Source organism: Micropterus salmoides, unplaced genomic scaffold (assembly GCF_014851395.1).
Source record: "Micropterus salmoides isolate LMB-PRFRI ecotype aquatic unplaced genomic scaffold, ASM1485139v1 Ms_hic_scaffold_5, whole genome shotgun sequence".
NCBI lineage: Eukaryota > Metazoa > Chordata > Actinopteri > Centrarchiformes > Centrarchidae > Micropterus > Micropterus salmoides.
In genome coordinates, this window is record NW_024044237.1 from 17,525,682 (window position 1) to 17,547,859 (window position 22,178).

The 22,178-nt window shown below is 40.3% G+C and overlaps 1 protein-coding gene across 3 annotated transcripts in view; it reads right to left on the minus strand.

Moving 5' to 3' along the window:
* The window catches only part of spock1 (SPARC (osteonectin), cwcv and kazal like domains proteoglycan 1), a 109,504-nt gene extending 93,432 nt beyond the window's left edge, over window positions 1-16,072 (minus strand). For 2 of the 3 annotated variants that reach the window (XM_038700097.1, XM_038700095.1), the window contains exons 1-2: window positions 15,918-16,072; window positions 15,248-15,385 (exon numbers count right to left, since the gene is read on the minus strand). In XM_038700097.1, the coding sequence (XP_038556025.1) occupies window positions 15,248-15,382 (135 nt within the window). In that variant the 5' untranslated portion in view covers window positions 15,383-15,385; window positions 15,918-16,072. The remainder of the gene's footprint in view (window positions 1-15,247; window positions 15,386-15,917) is intronic. The other variant, XM_038700096.1, reaches the window with a different exon arrangement.
* Between the last annotated feature and the right edge of the window lie 6,106 nt (window positions 16,073-22,178).

The window sequence follows — 22,178 nt, forward strand, 5'->3', positions numbered from 1 at the left end:
AGTCTGATTTTGTCCTTCCTCTGTAGCTGCACCCAACAATACATAGATGTCTTTGACATAACATCAGAACTGTTACTCCTTCACATTCTGTTTATAATGCTTATTCATTGTTTGAATGCTGTAAATAAAAATCCTGGCTATATCTTACACATTTAAGAAAGTGAAAGACTGGATGGTGAATCCTGTGGACTGAATAAAAGACAAGCCTTCATGTAGTTTCATCAGTCATTTGCTCTGGCCACGTCCAGTTTGTGTCTCTGTGTGTGGTTGCTGCTTGCTCTCATAACATTACTGGTTATCATTTACAGTCAGCTTATTTAAATGACATGTTGGCACCTTCCACACACCTTAGCAGCACAGATGACCCATTTAAAACTAAAGCACATGCAGTACATTACCAGACAGGGCACATCTTGTTTGTGTAGTAGCAAAAAGAAATTGCTTCGCATATGAGTCTAATAATTGTATCCACAGACCAATCAGCAGCCCTGCAAAGTTGAATTACTTTGCTTCAAGTCTTTATGACTTAATAATCATTTAATGTTTGGTGTGTTAACGTGACAAAATCGTGTTTTGCATCAAACCTACACAGACTTGGTGTAGATGTAATGGCTTCACAGTGAATAATGTGTTAAATTCATAAGTCAACATCTGATGCCATATGGAGAGTCAGAGACATTAACTTAGTATGAGAGGTGGATGCTGAAGTACCTGATGCTGATGGCTTACTGTCCAAGTGTTTAAGTATTAAGTAATAATGCTCTAAAATGTTAAATTGTGCTTGAAGTCAATTAATTATTCCTACTTTTTTACATTCATTTAGCTATGATAATCAATTATGGTATACTGTATGTTTTATTAATTTAATTGAATGTCACTTTGAGACTTCATACTTTGTTACATATTATCCAGCCAGGTACACAGTTCTCTATTGCTACTCCTCTGTAACTACATTTGCACTAGAAATAATATTAAAAATCATCAAATGACTTTTAAATTAGAGTATCTCCTTCAAACATGTATCTATGTGTTCAAAATCAAAAAGTTTAAGGGATACAAGGGATAAAAACACCATCTGGCTTAAATCTGGTTACTCGTGTCTCTCTGGGTTTGAAAGTCAGCCTGAAACAGGACATCCAGCCAGCTGTTACTGACAACACTATGGCATCTGAAGTTGGCAGTGACAGGCTAAAGCTAACTCCAACACCACCCCCATCACACGGATCAGGCAGCAGTCCATCTAGTTGAGGGGTTAAATTAGAACACTGTGTCCAATACTGTTTTTTCCACTTGAACTTTTCATTTCTGACCCTCAACAGAGAGCTGAAATTACCCACTCACCCCACTCTGACAGCAGAGACACATACACCATCAATAAACTAGACTGTTCTCTATTAAGAGTGGACAGCTACAACATGGTGCTGGAATGTAATGCCTGGATTACAACTGAAGGACTTTCATACTCATTTCTACCCTGCCATTCTTAATACAGCATGCATTGCACAAGAGTATGTCTGTCCCTCAGCCACTTAGGTCCAGACTGAAATATTAAAAGACCAATATACTATTGGATGGTTTGCTGTGAAACTTGGTACAATAATTCATGTCCCCCTCAGGATGACTTTTAATCAGTTAAAAGATCACTGACCTTTACCTTTTTCCCTCTAGGATCATCATCAGGTTCAAACTGTAATTTGTCCAACACTCATGACATTCCCATCAGCATTACCTATCGTTCAAGTTCATGTGGTAATAAGCAAATGTTACCATGCTAACATGGTAAACTAAGATGTGTTAGAGTTTAGAAAAAGGCACCACTGTGCCTAAGTACACCCCACAGAGCTACCAGCATTACTGTACTCTTAGTCTTGTTATTTTGGGAGGGCTGATGGGAGTAACAGAGAAGAAATATGGGGAGACAGAGAGAGAAAGCGATGGCTTGCAGCAGCCAGAATTGAACCAAGGCTGTTTTACTATAATGATATGAATCTTAGACCACTAGGAAAATCCTAATAAAAACAGCTCTTCACAGGAAACTGTTAGTCTCCTGGTACAGTAGCTTCAGTTTCATTTAGATTCCAGTAAGTTTTAGGAGAAACAAACACTTTCTAACTACATTACCCAGAGGGCTATTGGTTTAACTGTCCATACACACACATACAGAGGCTCCATGACTTTACATTCAGTATTCATTCAACTCCTCTGGGCTCAACTGTTCATTGCCATTACCTACAATTCCCAAAAGTTTGTCATAAACAAGAGTGCAGCAGGGATTTACTTAGCTGCAGAGAACTACAAAATGATGCAGTAAGGAATATGGAAAGGCACTAAAAGCTACAAGGAACAGATCTGTTCCATCTTTGTGCCAATCTCGCTCTCTCCCTCTTTCTCCCAAGAGCATCACATGAGCTGCAGTAGCAGAAACCTCCTGAATTATTGAACCAGACAAGACATATCTCAAACCCACACATACACACACAAACAGTAACTGTATCCCTGCCCTCAGGGGGAAAATGAGATAATGACCAATTCAATCTGACATGGTTTTAGAGATCATAAACATCAGAGTGAGAGAAAGAGAGGGAGGGAGAGGGGAGATGCAGACACTGATCGAAAGGAGGAATGGTGAGGTGTGAACCACAGAAACAGACCGTCCATTATTTATTTGACACAGTGAACCACAGGGTTGGGAGGGCTACTTTTAAATGTGATCCGAGCAGGATGGCTTGCCTGTAAATATAATCTGCCGTATTACATAATTGATTAGACATACACAATACGTAACACAATATGTATCCAAACAATTTATTCAAAAGAGCAATCTGTTATTTGAATGCTCTTTGTGTGATCATCTCCATCAGCTATCACAATGGGCACAGCAATGATTGCGTCCATCATCTCAATAACAACCAGTGATTACAGAGAACAAGCAGAGGCATACACATACAATCAATCAAAGCATGAAGCTACTTTATAAATCACAACACATAACCTCATTATATGACAGTGAAAAGAGGAAAATCTTGGTCCAGAGAGTGGAAGCGACGTACTGCAAGATACAAGAGATGATTCCCATGACTTCAAAACAATATGAACAACCAACACAGTCTCACTCCCTACTCGTCAAATGTCTGACGCATGGTCAAGGCCCTTCGGTTTGTTTGTTCGACAACTATTGGACGGGTTACCATTGAATTTAGTACAGACATCAGGTCAACACCAATCTGCATAACTAATGACATTCATGTCAGCTTCTGCGCTGGACTAAGATGGTGAGTGTGTTAGCATTGCCATTGTAAGCATGTTGATGTTAGCATTTAGCTGAAGGCACCAAAAAAGAGATCAAAGAAAGTCACTCCACACCAAAGGAATCAAACATTATATATTATTATTATTATATCAAGTCATCTAAATTTCCTTAAAGTGTTTCTTTGATTTCTCTGTTAGTTTGTATTCCAGGATCATCTTCCAAAACAAAATGTTTAAAGCAAGAGCAACAATTAATCACATTGCAGGGAGAAGACATGAACTCAAGACCTCACACTCCCAACACACTGCCAGCAGGGCATTCCTATTTTGGCAGAATACCAAGTGGGGAAATAAGGTGGCTATGGCTTATAGATATGGTTCATAGATTATTTTCAGCTTTTTAATAGATTACAAAAAGACAAATCAAATACTGGCATATGGACAAATGTAGAGGGAGCCAATCCCGGAGGAAGAAACAACTGATCATTCACCAGAACCAGCGCACAGTGGGGGTGACAGCTTCATCAGAGGCAATTTCAACAGAAACACTTACAAAAAACACATTCAAACCTATTCTGACATATATACATATGCATTTTACTATGACACGCAGACATGGTAATCAGAAAAGGCTTTGAATGTTTTTTGCATGAAACTATACACAATTTTGCTCATGCAGGTTATGACACACACACACACACACACACACACACACACACACACACACACACACACACACACACACACACACACACACACAAATATTCTCCCCTTTCTATCAAAACCAGCTGCTATGGATGTGAGTGTGAATCCTACACTATTAACAACATATGTTGACAGAAAACCGGCTGCCTGTCATTAGTGTAATTTTCTAACAACAACGGCAGACATCCATGAAAATGAAATATGTTAGAAATATAGAGAGGACAGCTTGAAGCCACACGGATCACGACTGCATGCAGGGTAATGGCATATTACGGTAACACTGGATATTACATTTTGAATTAATCTGTTTTAGTGCTGAAATTGTGACAATTCTGATCATTTTTAATTGAATGGTTGACATGAACTTTCACTGGTTCCACATTCTGTGTGAGGATTTGCAGCTTTCACATCATTGTAAACTACATATCTTGTGTGTGGGCATGTTGTTCAGGCAAGAAATTTGTACATATTACATTGGGCTCACTTACACTATTTTTGACATTTTGTAGACTAAACAGAATATCTCAACGAAGAATAGCGTAGGTAGAAGTGAGTGATACGGGTAAACAAAGTTGCGAACAAACATTAACACTTAATGAAGGCATTAATCACAGCCAGTGCAGTGGCCCTGGGGTTTTCCTGGTCTCTCCCATGTTTTCCCCTTCCGTCTTGTCTGTCTGTGTGTGTTGATGTGGACTGGGTGTGATGACAATTTGGGTACCTGGCGGAGCTACACACTGGTTCCTCATCATCCAATCAATATATGGCTTAAATACCTCGGACTTCCTGTAACTCGTATCCAGATTATTCCTTACCCCTCGTGGTAAAGTACCTCAGGCCGACTAGTTTCTAGTGTTTCTTGTTGTTTCTATGTCGATTGGTAGAAACTATTGTCTTCTCTTTGTTTCAAGATTCTTGTTGGAACGCCAGCAACCACTTTACAATTTACAGCCAAACCTGTTTCTAGAACCAGACCTTGCCTACAGCAACCTGAATACCCCTAATCACATCAAGCTACATCAGCCAATATGTACCTTGCCTTTGTTGATAATAACCAAGTTAACATTTACAGTGTCTCCTGCTTTGTTTGCACTTGGGTCAGACTAACCACCAGCCGTAACAGCTCTTTGAAAACTGTAAACCCTAAACTTTTCATATGGCACCTACCTCAGGTCAAAATTTTAGTGAAAGTTATTACAATTTATCCTGAGGGGCAACGTGAATGGCAATCCATCCAATAGTTGCCGAAACCCAAAATGTCAACTTCATGGTGGTGGTACAGGGTAAAGTCAGAAAAACCCCATTGGGATTCATCCTCTGGGGACCATAAATGTCTATACAAAAGTTCATGACAATCCATCCATTAGTTTTCCGACACTGGCATCCCTAAATTATATTTAAGCCTTTAGCATGGTTTAATGGCCAATATTGCTATAAAGCATTCCTGCTCATTGATTTGAAACATACTCTGCAATGATCTAATATGTCCAGAGATATTAAATAGGTAGCTAGTATCAGTGTAGCTCAGTATAAACAATATCTCTGATAGTGGATACATTTATAAAATCTCAGAATAATTCTCAACGTGAGAGATCCAAGTACAGAACTAGTGGCAGAGTATATCAGGTTTTTTCCAGTGGTCTGAGGTTGGTTTCTCTGTCTTGGTTAATCTATAGACAAAATAGCAAATCAGACAGCGTCTCTTCAAAGGAATCAACAGCACAACAGCTTCCTATCAGCGCCAAATAGACTGACAGAAAGACAATTCCCACAGAGAGAGAAGTGAGTTTGAAGGGGCTGCCATGACAAAGCTGACTGAAACACACACACACACACACGCACACACACACACACACACGCACGCACGCACGCACACACACACACACACACACACACACACACACACACACACACACACACACATTGTATTGATGATTTTACATTTCTCCCATCCTTCCATCCTTTGTCTGTCCATCTGTTCTGCCCACAGCGTTGATGGGCTTCACATTAAAGCTCCTCCTCTTCCTCTCTTCTCCTACCATCACTCTTTTTTCCCATTTACTGTTTCTTATTGTCAGCCAACATTACACTGGCAATCCTTTTGCTCCCCTGCTTTGTCTATCTCTCTCTGTTCTACCCTACAACACACACACACACAAACTCAAAACCTTTTTATCCTGGTCATGGGGGACAGTGACCTTTGCCTAGGCTGTGACGGAATTGTCCTCCGATGTGTGTGTGTGTGTGTGTGTGTGCCTGCATGTGTGTGTTTATGTGCGTATTCCTGCCCTTTCACACTCCTATTGATTATATCAAGGCTCCAATCAGGGTTACCATGCCCTGTAAATTTACTGATCGATCTCTCCAAGAGCCTGAGGGCAGATAGGAAACTGTCTCTATGTGTGTGTGTATGTGTGTGCGTGTGTGTCTGGGCATCCATTCACATGCAAAGACCGCATTTACAGAGAGACGCAAATATTTTCCACCACTCAGTTTAAAGAGGTACTACATGACACAGAAAAATGCACTTGCAGCAGGAACTGTGCAATACTTGTCCCTCTCCACACAACCACAATCCTTCAGTGCAGATATGAGAATTTCCTCATTTGAAATCAATAGCTCAGAGTGAGAAATATGCACGCAGAATGAGAGCATAGAAAAAGAAAAGGGATGAAAGTAGTAGAAAGTGTGAGAGAGAAAGTTTATTTTGAAGGGCACTGTTTCATCAGGAATTAGTCAAGTATAAAACGAGAGAGGGAAGAGCCAGGGGAGAGTGGAGATGATAAACTGTATGAAGAGAAGGTATAGAGGCAGCTTAAGAGGGGAAAGAGAAATGGAGGACAGAGGAGGGGAGAGATAAGAAAGAATGACAGGTGTTCAGCCAAGTCGTCACTTAATTGACAGAAATACTGTATGTCTGCTGGGGAGTATTCACTCAGGGGGTTTATGTGTGTGTGTGTGTGTGTGTGTGTCTGGGTGAGAGAAGGTGAAGGTGACTCAAGGGTTCGTCTTGTCTAAGCTGCTTCTCTAAACCACGCCCCACCCCTCCCCCTCGACAGTACAACCAGCCAATCAGGACACACACATACACACCAATGAGCAAACATAGATATAACGAAGACAAATAGTCAATTTGGATCCAGTGGAAAGCTCCCAGGTGTGAATGTGTTCACCGTGAGAGTGGGGCAGAAAAAGAACACGCAGGCTCAGCAAAACCCTTTCCTCCATAAATGCAAAGAGAGAAAACATGCAATACAATCTACCACACCGACCAGCTTTGAAATTAAAACAATAGTGTCACTGCAGCTGCTTTCGCTGCAGTGACACTAAAGTACTAAATTGCATGTGCATTCTAAAATATTGCACGTGTAACTGTAATATCTGTTATGGGTGATTAACTAAGAATCATTGCGTAGATGACAACAGGTGCAAAAAGAATGAAGGTGGCAGTATTTTAATACTGTATTTAAAAAAGCCTTGGCTCCTTTAATTCAGTTTGTTTCATTGACTGTCCACAGCGTGCCCAGTCACTCCGCGATCTCCTGTCCCTGGCCCTCTACGCCCGAAGGCCCCATTCCCTCTCCGATACCTTGTGTCGCTATTATGACAGGTGCACTGTGAACAGTTGGTGATCGTTCCCTCTGGCTGGATGAATTTTATGCGTGATCCATGCACTACTGCAGCTGGGGGCTCTCCGCATCACCACGCAACTTTCTAAATTCTTCAGGTCGAAACAAAATTTGCTTTATAGCCATGAAAGTTAACAGTATCGCCAAAGCTTGCAAGGAAAATACAAAAAAACTATACAATTCATACACTTCATCGTATAAATAAAATAAAGTAATTTTCTTTCTATATATTGGACAGATTAATATTATATAAATTATATTTTAATATTTTTTATTATGTCTCCTTCTCGCAACGATAACAGCAACCATCTGTGCTCTACACTTGGGGGATTGCACCTTCCTTTCAAACGTATTAAATACGTTTGAAATTGCTTTTAGGCTTATTAGATCACATTGCGTGTAGTAAATAAATGTATTTGCATGTTACCCTCCCATTACTTTACACAATAAAATTGAAACGCCCCAAATTGCATATTCATTAAGGCAAAAGTAGTAAATGAACAACAGGTGCTTTCTTGCACTTTTGGAAGACGTCATTCTCCATGCACACCGTTAGTCGATCAGCTTACATGTTAATTTATTGGTGATATCAAGTTGGCACACGTCCCATAGTATCTCAAAAACTGCCATACACACATGCACACGCACACACATGCACAGGCCTCTTGTTTTGATAAAGAGAGACAGCGTGGGTCTGTGACTGGTAGCCCCTAAGAGACCATCATCTTGGAAAAGCAAATACTAATGATAAAAGATGACAACATTTAATTCTCACCATGAGACTAAGCTGAGACAGGCTATACGCTCCAACACACATAACCACAATGCAACCACACAAACATACACAAAAGTTTGTAACTTGCAGAGATTGTCATCCTGCCACCAGGTCCACCAGCTAATGAACAGGAGACAGTATGCGTTTACAGGAACATATGAGGAAAATATGTAGCACGCATACGATGTCCCTCACAAATAAGATTTAGTGCAATTTTTTGAAATCTGACAGGTAGGTTGGAAGACTGGATTTCAGTGGGAAAAGAGAGACATGGAAGGGAAGGAGGACAGGGACAACAAAAGCATCTTTTAGGAGACACAAACGGAGAGTGAAAACAACTTTTCCTCCCCTTGAGGAAAAAAGATGAGGCTGCCTGAATGGTAATGACAGCTTTTCTGTCACTGTTTGCAGACATGAATTCTGAAGAGAGGAGAGAGGAGAGGAGAGGAGATGAGACGAGACAACATAACATAAAATTATACAATATAAGACAACCTGAGACAACAAAGGTATTGTTTGAAATTTTTTAGATACTAGTACTGCTATGATACCATGTTTGTTACTAATAAAAAACTATACCTTTTTTAGTACCTTTCAAGATAAAAAAAAAAAAAAACGTCTATCAATCTGATCAGGCATTCAATGCCAACTTTCAGTGCTTTTGGTTCAGCCACTAGCGGATTGGCCATCGGGAGCACCGGGAAATTTCCTTGTGGCCCAAGGGCTGTTTTGGCCTGTTGTTAATTGTCAACTTGACCATTTGCGGCAGCGATAGCAAGCTTTTTTAAAAATAGTATAACAAGCAGACACGTCTTTTTACATTTCAAACAGATATCGACACTCCTGCATACTCGCTTGGATCCGTGGGGACGACTTTGCTCAGACTGTGCTAAACAGACAGACAAGCGCTGAGTAAGCGTCAGGTGCTCTAACAACTGTGTTTTCTTTATAGGCTATAGAATATACTGTATAATATATGATATATATATATATATCTTCTAGAAATAATAGTGTTTATTTTTGTGCGTTTTCTTTATTAACACCAGTGAGTGAACCTTGTAATTAATCTGGCTTTTTTGTATAGGACTTTTGCATTACTCTTACAAGTATGTGTGACATTTTTGGATAATTTTGATATATCTGAAGCTTATATAACAAGATAATTTTAACATTTGAGTAAACTTTATAGGCCCAGGCTATCTCATTGTCTTTTTAAAATGGGTAGGCTAACTGTTTTTTGTGTCTAGCCTTGTACATTTATATGTGCTATGATTGGTGTGTTTCTAGGGAGTTTTTGAGGGTGCACCCATAGCCATCGCATACCTTGATAACTGAGTTAAGTTTACTTCTTAATCAGTCCCGAATTTATGTATTTTGTAATGTGGATACCTTTCTTCCCAAACATAGTGGACAAATCTATACCTAGTTTGGTAGGCTAGGTTCGATAACATCAACAATGGTGGTTTGCATGAATAGCATGGCCTGGGATGAACAAATTACCCAATCATTTCCCTGCACAACACAAATCCACCAATAATAGCCTCGCTCAGGCCAGTGTAGCAGATTTGGCTTGAACTAGCCAGCTCATCAATCCACAGACCATAATACTGTATATTTTAGCTGACTTCACTACTGAATAAAAAGCCATTACACCAGGAGCATTTCAAACTGTTGCTATCCATAAGAGGCCTCCAATCTTATGCTTTTGCCTTTCAATAAACTCTACAATAGTTTTGTTCCAACTTATCATAAAGTATGTTCTAATTTCACTGTAGAGACCACATAAGATTGAGGTCAGAGGTTTGGACACGTAAGGTGAAGTAATTATGCACGTCGCTTGGAAATAGGGAAGGGCTATATTTATCAGCTAAAATTGTGTAAGAACACTTTGTCCTCAGATTCACTCAACTTAATAATATACTGACTGTAAATCTGTCTGAGGAAGACTGGAGAGCCACAGGCAGTTGCAGGCTTGCAACCAAGTGAACCTGTCTGAAACAATAGTCAATCTCAGTGCTGCATACCAATGTGTGTATATTCACTACAGCTATCCTTTATTTGCATGAAAGCTCATTAAAACTAAAGCAACATTATATAGTAATTTTATCTTAAAATAACGGCTTCAAAATTATTTTTTATGGTATATTGACTTGTAATAGGTAGAATGGTGTCACTATCATTGCCTGCTATTGCACTATGTTACATTGGAATCCCGGGAACGAGGTCTACTCAACAACGGTGTAATGCTTTATGACACCATGTCACACAGAAACACGACTCCTCAGCATGCCACAAAAAGAAGAAGCAAAAAGTATATAACATACCATGCAAGTTCTTTGGAAGAAGCTAGCTCGGTATTCTCAGTATGGATATCATGACAGAGGCGGCAAAGAGACTGAAGAAGATGTTGTCGGAGGAAGCAAGGAAGCGAGCACCTACAGTAATGTTGCTGATGTCCAAGTTTATTATCTATTAAGTTTGCTAACATCAAAACGGGATTTATAGCTAGCAGCGAGTCACCGTTCAACATTATGTAACTTTTCTACCACAAATTAACAGCTGGTGTAGAGCGGGCAAGCAGGTGTAAAATAACAGGGCTCAGCAGCCTCTATGGACATAACGTTAGCTGATGGCAGCGGCGAAGAGACCAAACAGGATGTTGACAGGAACAGAGTGACCAAGCGAGAGGCTGCCTGACGTTGGCGAGAGCTTTGTGAAATAAAAGGCTGCAAGACAGATGCCGAGCTGGTATTCTTTCTGTTGTCTTACATAATGTTGCTTTAAAGTGGTGATTGTAACTCAAGGAAAATTGAAAATACTAAAACACTTTCCCACAAAACAGTTCAAGGTTTGGTTTTTAGACCAAATCCAGACAACTACACAATGGTGGTAGGTGTGAGCAGAATTAGACCAGCTCAGCCAGGAAGTCAGTTGACAAACCTCAGTCTGAAGCCATTTAGGAGTGTCATTTGTTCCACACGTGTCCTTTTGTTTCTACGAACCAGCTGAAATTCATGTCTGCATCAAGTGTGCTAGCAAATAACAAAGACATTGGTTTTGTTTTGAATGAAGGAAAAAAAATTGAACAGATGAAATGTTATTGTAATCAGGGACATTTTTTTCATTTCTACTGCATGTCATTCCGCAATAGAAGTACTAGAATAAACCTGTTTACGGTACTTTTATCTTCCAACACATTACAGTCCAGTTATTAGGAATATGACTAGACAAAATAATAAATCGAATCTAATTGTCCTTATGTTTTCAAGATAAGCCACCTGAACTTTGACTGCTAAACTATTGCACCAGCTCCCCTGCCAACAAATGGATGCTCATACATTATGCAGGAGGGAGCAAGTGGCTCATCAGGAATGCAGAGTGAAACATGGCAGGCAGAGGAGACCAACAGAGAGGAGGAGTCATGGGTGAGGGCAGAGGGAGAGGGAGGTGGGGGGATTGAGAGAGCTATGGTTGAGGAAGCACAGGGTCATTCACTGCTCAAGAGACAGAGGGAGAAAATGAGAGAAAGACAGAAGCGTGGAAGAAAAATGTGAAGTTCATGACTCGATGAGAACTGGGAGGAGGCGGGTGAGACTGACTGAGTGACAGGGAGGCATGAAGGATTGTTATAAGCTGCTGCTGTGTGTCACATGTTCAGGATGTAAAGGATAATAAAGGATTAAAGTCTGTTGGCCAATTATTACATAAAATCAACATAGTTTTATTGCAAATGACGATATGATATGATATGATATGATATGATGGCGCTCATGATATTACATAAAGATAAAGAAGATATTTGGCTGATATTCTTTTTCATGTATATTCATATTTTAAGCTCCCATGAATCTGGCCATTAAAGAGGTAATACAAAATTTTATACTGAAGGCAAGGTATTTAACATTTTGACAATAAAGTAATTATTCTTACTAGACTCCCCTCACCGTCTGCTCAGCTGTGATATGCTAGTCTACCAGCTCACATCCTGTGGAGTATAATCAGCTACTTGGCAATCTATGTAATGACAAAACTGTGACTAAATGACTGTGTTTTTATATGAAATATGTACAATATGTTTTCATATTGGACAACAAGTATATGCAACTGCTGATTACACTGTTAGATTCTAACATCACTGACAGTAACAACCATCCAACATATTGGTGTAGCTTAAAGTACGCCAAGCACAATGCTACTTAAGGCACCTAAACATTGTGTGATAACAGCAATCTTGCAAGTCATATGTCAGATGGTGCTATGTCATCAAGTCTATCATCTCATCCGTCAGCGGATCTCATGTTTTGAAAATGCAGCAAAACATTTAACATGTTTGGCAATGGCACGACGAGGAGGAAGAGATTGGGAAGCTGGTTGTGGACAATAAAATAAGAGCAAAATGGCAGATTCTGCAATGTAAGCTTCAAGTAAATATTATACTAGCTTGCCAGTGTATCCTGTGTCATTTCAAGTCACATTCTGATTAGCTCTTCATTTGGGCCTACATTTTCAGAATTTTTTAAGTAGCCTGTTTTCGGTCACCAAAGCTCTGAATAAGCCGTCATGGATGCGACCACCAGTGATTTCACCAGGTTTTTCATCATTCATCGGGGACAGCCAAAAATTGCACATTGCAAAGGTGCCTTTGAGCATATCATGATCACAACCATAGACTTTCCTCAACAGTCAAATTTAGAAAGAAAGGTTGTTTTGTAGTTTGGAATTGATTCATGCACAACCACATTTTCCATTATCTAAGGTCTTGCTGTCTGTGATATTAAAGGGTTTGGTACCAGGGAGGGGAGGAGAGACATGACTAAAAATGAATGGAGGAGGAAAGCAGACACAGTGGGAAAAAAGATAGTCACTGTTGCAGGAGACAAATTACGACCAGCAGGTTTCCCTATGTGATAGGGCAGAGAATACACGCATACATGGACACACGCGAAAACACAACAGAAGCTCCTGCATTGGTTTGGTTCAATTGCTTGAAATATTAAACATAAATGTCACAGCCTTTCCCCCTATCCATTGCTCCTCGTCTCCCCTCCTTTCCCTCCCTCCTCTCCGGCTCCTGCCCTCCACTGACAGTTTCCTGTTAATGAGTTTCATTTGCACAGGAGACCACAGAGAGACATAAACAGTGGCCACACACACACACATACACACACGTACACACACACACACACACTGCAGGTAGTAGAGCCCTGTCTGAGTGTATACAGACATGACTAATACTAGCTCTCACATCACAGCTTCAGTACTGTGTGGGGAAGGCCAGCTTTAATAAGGCCAAAGTTAGCCCACTGTCTACTGAAATCTCTGGGGAACATGTTAGCAGGCAGCGAAGGACATCGCAATACGAGCGTTTTCAAGAGTACGGTATCTGGAAAGCCAGTGGTTACACTACTGCCATCAGCTGCATGATGGCTGGTCAGACTGTAGAGTATGTTAGTTTTGCATAGTTGTCAAGTCCACCCCACTACCAAGAGTAACAGCACAGTTCAAGCTGACGTCATTATGTTCATTATGTTGAATTCAGAGTGTAAATACATTTAATTTTTCAAATTGCTCAGCCTAGCATATATTCCCTTTCAGCTCTTCACCCAAGCTATATAATGTTTACACTGAGTGAAATATTCCAACCCAAGACTACATGTTTTCAAGGCTGCACCATTCCATCAAATTGAAATGCTCTAGATCATCATCATCATAGATCTAGGCATAATTTTATACACATTTACACTAGAAAGTATCTTCCGTGGGTCTGAACAATGTGGCTGCACAGCAACTGGCTAATTCTGTGCTTTAGTTCTTATTTTACAATAATTAGACCAGAATTTCAGTGTCACTGCAGTCAGCACTTGAGAACTGTGTTTAGACTTCAAAGTGACTTTCTGCCTCTTTATATGAAGCACCTACTGTATTCACCAGGTCCCTCTTAAGTCAAAGCTTTAAACCATTCTCAAGAGCATTTCATGGAAGTTTTAAACATAGCAACCCAGGTTTCAAAAGATGAACCAAATCTTAAACAATTGTGGCAGTTTTTACAAGTCTAACACACAAATGTTTATGCATCAGCATGCCTCTATACTGACTTGAAAGCACATTGAGTCGGCTGGGATACAGTAAAATGTAGAGCTACTTCTGCAAAAAAAAAAAATATGCATGACATCCCTGAAGAAACACGCCTTGATGATTCTCCATAATGGATTAAGTATGGTGTACGTCGGAACTACACGCAGGCCTCTACACATGTATGCACTAGCTCCTCTAAAGACTATATAATTAACATGTACTCTATGTTCTTTTTCACAGGAATCATAAAAATAAATGTACTGTCAGCTAAACAAGACAGACAGAAACACCAAACATAAACCATTACTGCAGAGGTTGTTCTGTATGAAATGCCTGCACTAATAGCTGTACATAACAAATCAGACACTCATTCCCCCTGATTCTGACTGAACAGTTATTAGTTATAAAAGCCCATTGTTTTGGCATGGCTGCTTGAAACAGAATGAAATGATTACATTCCTTAATGTCAACATTGGCATGTGGAAACAGTATATTTGGTCGGGAAATCCTTCAGTCAGTCAAATCATAAGATGTAAAGGTTTCTTCCAGTATATTCAGAAGTCTAATGTTTTCTGCCTGTGAGTCTGCTTCTCTTTCAACCAGGGTTTGAACCTGCTGAGTCTCTACAAGGTGGATTATGCCTGCTGGCAAGTGAAGTGCTCAAGTCCTGGCAGGGTGTATATCAAGGGCGAAGGGCGTAGTGCCCCCCCCCCCACACACACACACACACTCACACACTCACACACACACACACAATGAAGCTAATGACAATGCCCCGCTTTGGCTGGATGTTGTGTCTCTCAGTGCAACTCACATCTCTGAATCTGTTCCAGGATCTGTCCTTGTTGTTCTGAGCTACGGTGCTCAGCCATTTGCTGTTACTGTTACCGGAGACCGCCGTTTCTCCGCTCAGCAAGAGAGCCACGGCAGGTAGCAGAAAGAAGAACATCTTCTGAAAGCACAGGCAGAGACAGAAACAAAACAAAAAGAAAACAGGGGGATGTGAGATAGAGCCGTTCAAGTGAGACACCAGGTCCAGAGGAGATGAGGAAAGTGTGAAGAAGAGCAGCGAGGAGTGAGATATACTGACTTTGCAGAACACTGAACTCTCATGTTGTGACGCATATTGGGTCAGAATGCCATGGTGTGTTATAAAAAGCAGCAGTTTGAAGCTGCACGCGGTGTTGAGTGCTCATTTGATCAAATTGCTGATCCTTCATCTAATCGGATTATAAACACTGGAGAGTTGTCACCGAGGCAGATGGGGCACCGCGAAACGATTAGCTCGAGAGCTTCCCCTCCGCCAATTTAAAAAAGCAATTAGCGGTGTCAACACAATTGCCGCCCCCACGGAGCTCTGCCTCTGCTTTCCCCATCCGTCTCTTTCCATCCTCAGCACCATGTAAGTCGACACGGGGCTACTCCTGACTTTAATTTGCAGTTTATGTTTCTTTGGGAAAGCTCAGTATCGGCGCTTCACCTACCTGGGATAGTTTGTTGGTGTCCAATTTCGATTCCCGGAATGAAAAATAAGTCCACAGCCCCGGGCACTCCGGTGGCACCCGACTGCTTGTAGGATTGACGGCAAAACGGAGCTGCGAGGACGGGCGGACCGTGGCTCTGTTCCTCCTCTGTCACAAGACACCGCCTCCTCTCTCTCTCTCTCTCTCTCTCTCTCTCTCTCTCTCTCTCTCTCTCTCTCTCTCTCTCTCTCTCCCCACAGTACGCACTAACGCGTGTCATTGATTTTCAGCTGGGGGATTTTTTTTTATTTTTATGTTCACACCAGAGCCCAAGCAGGATTTGGGGAGCTGTGTCAAAGCGCTTTTCTGGGTGTACAAACACAAATTTAATTTTAGTCACGCGCCTCTGTTGTGGAATTCACACTCGTGTCCACCGTGATGAATACAATTAAGACACATAAACCATAAAACCAAGCTCTGTGCCTGAAACGTCTCCACGGCGGATGGGGGTAGCGCGCTTTTTAGCACCATGGACAGAGGCAGGCCACATGAAACGTGCATAAAAGAAAAAGAAAACACAACTCATAAATGGGCCACATAACTAGGGCGTTCATTTTGGCGGAATATAAAGATATATGTTTAAATATTTAATCTCACTCTGTGCTTTGACTCTTTCTGGGTTTTACTCGCTTTGGCACCACTCATGTTTCTCTCTCTCTCTCTCTCTCTCTCTCTTTGCATAATGTGCGTCTGGATGTGTGCGGAGTTCAGCGAGGAGATTGTTTGCTGTCTGCAAAACCTTCGGTGCCCGTGATGGTGTCTGTGGTGAGTGGGGGATGTCTAGTGGCAAAACTCTCCTTTCTATGTGGTTCCGTTCAAGTCTGTTTCATGAATCTGTTTTGGCACGGAGGGAGATAGGAGTGTGGTACAGCTACTTATCTTCCTCCCTTCTCTAATTCTAACTATTCTGGCTGACTTCACAATTCTCTTTAGTATTGCTTGCAGTTTTGTAAAGTATTACCAGCTCTGATTTAATCGAGAACAGTAGTCAAAAGAAAACATTAGTTCCCTTTTTGCAATTCTGTATTCCTTTCGACCTGCCACGTTGCAAAACGCACTTTCCCTGAAAGAGAGGTTTTGTTGTTGCTAAAATTATATATATATATCTATGTTTTACTGTGCTTTTTTAAATGAGTCCGGATTGTTTTGCTTTCAAAGTTCAGTGCTGCTCAAGAGGTGAATTTTGTTTCCAGCAGGGAACCCTATAGGTTATAGGACTGCTGCAATTTTTGTTTTTATTTCCTGTCTAGAGACAGAATTCATTAAAAATGAAACAGGTTAAACACAAAAAAGGTGACACACACTAGTATGCAATTGTGTTTGCTGCAATATGAAACTGCGGCATCCAAAAACCTTTCATTATGAAATACTGTGTATGTATATTGTTTGTTTTAAACATGACTTAGGCGGGGTGCTCATCACCTGAACAAGCTTTATAGAGTTGTGGCATCTGCTGGTGCAAAAATACACAAATCAGGATTGTTCAAGCAGGCCTGTGAGCTTTAATGAAGCAGGTAAACACTGCAGGCGGAGGAGCCTATATCATATTTTTTCACTCTATTATCCAAGGATTTAAGCTTACTAATATAAAAATGCATTGTTGTAGCTCTAGTGCTCGAATCCACTTGAATCACTTTATCTATGCATGTCATGTCATATACAGTATATATAGTGTACAGCCATGCTCTGTAAGATTTAGATTATATAGATATTTATTTATTGTCCCAAAGGGAGATTTGTTTTCATAGCAGTGCAACACAGAAACACATATATACATATAGACACTACAAACAATCTATACATTCATGCAACCCAGAACCTAATTAAACCTAGCTATTTGTCTGTTGGATAGCCTTAAACACTCTACCTTGCTTGAGGGGAGTAACGGTGCATTCCTAGTAGCAGCTTAGCATGATGCTTTTCTTTACTTGAGAGCAGACAAACTAACATGTACATTATATAAAAGTAGTTATTAGTTCATTTGTGGCTTAGAGTTTGTGATCAGTGGTGATATTTCTTTCCTGGTATACAATTGTTGTTGATCAGATAAAGTGCTCCAAAGCCACTTGTGGAAAGAATTTACAATAGGTATATTTAGCCGTGATGGCATACAGACAATTATGGAACCATCTTTAGCTAGTAGTGTTTACAAAAAAATAAAACAGGAAACTCACCAGTGGCCCCATTTACTTTTTAGCATGGTGATTGCTGATACATTTGTCTGATACTAGAAAGTCTATTGAATGAAACTAAACAATGTGAAAACTTTATTGGCGCTAACTGTATTCAAAATAATTGAAATGCAACATCTAACAAGTTGCTTGCGTTTGTATCAGCAATCACACTGTAAGAGAAGATGTTTGTTTATGCAGTGTTTTAGTAACAAGATCCATAATGGAGATCAGTCATCACATGTGAGTAAAAGTCTGGAAGCCCGTAATCCATTATGGGGATTTAAAGGCCCATGAAATAGATTATGGAATTTAAGAGCTTGCTGTTGTACATCTTTATTGATAAAAAGACACTCATTGTGTTCTGGTAATCAACAAAAGTCACATCAACATCATAAAGTTAAAGGATATAAGCAAAGATCTGCATCATACAGGCTAATAATGAGACTTTCCTCTTTAAAAACACCTTGCACTGTGAAGTACTGCATGACTGGGGGAATCGGAAAGTCCAATAAGCAGCTTATGAGCTGAATGATTATGAGACACTTGATTTTGACATTTATGAGACATTTATATGCAGTATATGTTAACAGTTATGTAGACTGTGTTAAATGGGTAGCCTGACATTTACAGTAAATCTGGGTAAAGTTGGAACACATGTCCCAGTCTTGGAAACGAGGTTGAGGATTTGTCCTTCAGCAGCTGCTAAATGGCTTATTTACGTTCCCATTCCCAGTTTAGCCTTTTGAGTAGAGCCCCAGTAGGGAGAGACTACAATGTGCACAAACACCATTAAAGATACATTTGCTCCAAGTGGCTGGTGAGATGTGACAAGATATCCTTAGGTTGTATGTAAGACATTGGGTGAATATTTTAAAATGTATGTATCATTATTAAAATACCTAAATTATGCTTCAAAATATAATGTTTACAGTATAGTTGAAAATTATAATGCATCTTAAGTTTTGTTTAATCTAAAGTTCTGAAGATACTGATGCTTATGACAGATATATATTGAGAAAATACTGGCTACCTGCCATGATGCAAGACACAGTATCATTATGTAGCACAGTGATCTATTCTGTCTTTCAGTGTTTTTGCTTGCCTAACTCCATGCTTTCAAACATGAGGGGAAGTGCATCCGTACCAAATGTAACCTCAGGATATTTTTTATGCTTTTGAATAGAAAACCTCTGGAAGATGAAGGATAAGAACAGCTGTAGGGGAGCCAATTTTGAATAATAAAGATCAAAATATATGAAACAAAGCAAAGGGGGGCGGTGTCCCAGCAGAAAACATACTGCCATACATTGCAAATGCAGATGGTGAAAGGAAGAGAGGGAGGGCGGAGAGAAAGAAAACAAGAATGATGAAACAAGATTAAAGTTGTGTGTGTGTGTGTGTGTGTGTTGGGGGGTGGGGTGTTGTTGGAGACAAGCGAGAAGGGGAAGTGTGCCGGAGATGTTTGAAAGTGAGCAGTGGGGTGTGATAGGCTGTTTCTTAATGAGCTATGTGTCTGTAACTTAACTTGTGCATGAGAACTTCAGTTCCACTCGAGTGACTCCAGAGAAAAGCTCCGTCAGTCTGCCTGCGAACGGACCATGATCATAAAGCATATCAGCCTCCTAGATGATATCTGCCTAGGCTGTCCCACTGTGCAAGGTGCAAAATGTTGCCAAATGTAGCATTTCCATCACACAACAATTCAGCTGGGTGCTCTCGGGGGCATTTGTAAATCCAATCATACATCTGACGTTCCACATAGGATGAAAAGAGAGAACTCACAGAGCATGAAACGCCAGCAAATGGGATAAAGAGTATAAATGTCTCAGCATCCCGATAGATGTTTTTGTACACCGGGTACGTATCCTAATCAGTTCTTCATCAAGGACTTCAGTGACAGTGAACATAATATGTTGTTGACTTGCCCAATCTAAAAACAGGACTAATTTAGCATCCAAATAATAATGGGATAATGTTCAGCATGTAAACACATTAAATCATGACAGACATCTGGCTGTTTTAGAAACAACCCACCATCGGCTTTGATGTTTGCCTCTGTTGTTCGGGCACTACTGCATTTATATGTCATCTTTTTCAAAGCAAAGAGGTGGTTGTTCTTTTTTGTCATTTCCATTAATACGTGTGTGAAAGGCTGGTTTGTCAAGGTTTGGAAAAGTTCTAAATGATCATAGCGTTTCTTTGTTGAGCTGTAAAAGAGGTTTCAGTTTCAAAAATGAGGAGTGCCAAAATGAAAACTATATGAATGTGCCCTAATAAAGTGACACATTTGTTCTTAAAATGTATGTCAGCTAGTTTTGATTTTCCCTGCACAGACACATCATCAGAAGGCGTGACTGACAACACCAAAAAAAGGTAATTATAGATGAAAGAGCACAAATTATTTTAAATGAAATATAACTATTGTTATAAGTTGACACAGGGCCATTTGATTTCCACATAACTAATCTTTGTTTGCCCTCCAACTGCAGCAGGATCTTCTTTTAGAGGACATGTACTGTATTGTCCAGGCAGCTGTGGAGGAAGGTCTGAGTTACATGGTGAAGTCATATGATGTGTAATCTTCACCTGGCACATTAATATAATCTAATATCGTCACATTGACGTGTTGAGGCTATCTGTTGTGGCTGTGAGGTTTACTGAAGCAGGTAAACATTGCGGGAAGAAGAGCTGTCCATGGTGCTGAAAGTTGCCACTCACCACATTGTAACAGAAAAATCTAACAGATCAAAAACTGACTTACTTTTGTCTTAAAAATAAAAATAACTGGTGCCCTAAAGTAGGAACCCCAATTTTGCCAATACTCTTTGGACAAAGCCAAGCTAGCGGTCTCCCCTTGTTTCCAGTCTTTATGCTAACTGGCTGCTGGAGGTACAATCATATTTATCATACAGACAGAAAGCCGAGAAAGCAAATTAACGAATTTCCCAAAATACCAAGGTCTCTGGGGTCTAATGGATGATCAGCTACAGTGTCTGGCTGAATATATTTAACATAGTGTTTGATACTGGCACACATACTGTAGATAGTGAGACAGACAGAAGAGAGTGAAAGTGAAAGTCTGCTAAAATTTCAATATAGTATGACATCATCTTCTTCTCTATCAAGACAGACATGACACAGACAGTAAGGCAGACACTTAAGTTACAAGGACAGGAAGCTAGTGGTGAATAGGTATAGATTACAAAAAAGGAGTTTCTTAATGGCAAAGACCAGGAATGCAAAAAAACCCAAAAAACATTTCAGCACTGCACTCTGCTGCTGTGTTCAGGCTTTTAAAGACTCCTGAGATTTTCCAGAAGAGCAGTGGACACAGAAGAGGAGAGAACAGTTTAGTGTTATAAACCAGCAATGACACAGAGAGGTTATCTCTGTACAGCAGCCCACTGTTCGAGAGGACACAACAGAAAGAGAGATGCACTGCAATGCAGCATAGCAACAAAAACTGCTGGGCCTCCCCCCAGGGTAGCAGTGAAGAGGCAACATGCAAGGTCACCAGGGTTTCTTGACTTGGGCAGTTACAGAGCCATTCTCAGGAGGAATCTCTCACTAGAGACCGGGACCAAAAACAAGAGTACCCCAGGGAGGGATGTTTGACACCCTGCCAGAAGTGTTATTTGCTATGAAGCAGAGCAGCCCCCTCTTCACCTTCTTCACATGCGAACAACTTCGAGAGCTATTTTCTCCCATCAGGAAGTTTATTTCTGTTAATTATGTGTTTTTGTTGTCATTTTCATATGCATGAGTGTTGTACAATCTGTGTCATTTCTCTAACTGGTTTGTGATTCATAGACAATAAAACAATATAAGGGGGGAATAAAATTAGAGAAAAAGGACATTTTTGGTCTGTTTTGTTAAGATGAAATGAAACTTGGGTGTATTGTGGCTGAGGTGCTGAAAATGCTGCTTGGATGCTGACCAAGCAACATCCTTGACACAGTCTAAGCCATCTGAAGATAACAACAGTGAGCTGTCATTAAGGTGTGAACACAGTCTGGATCAGCCAAAAGGGTATGTGATATCGACAAGA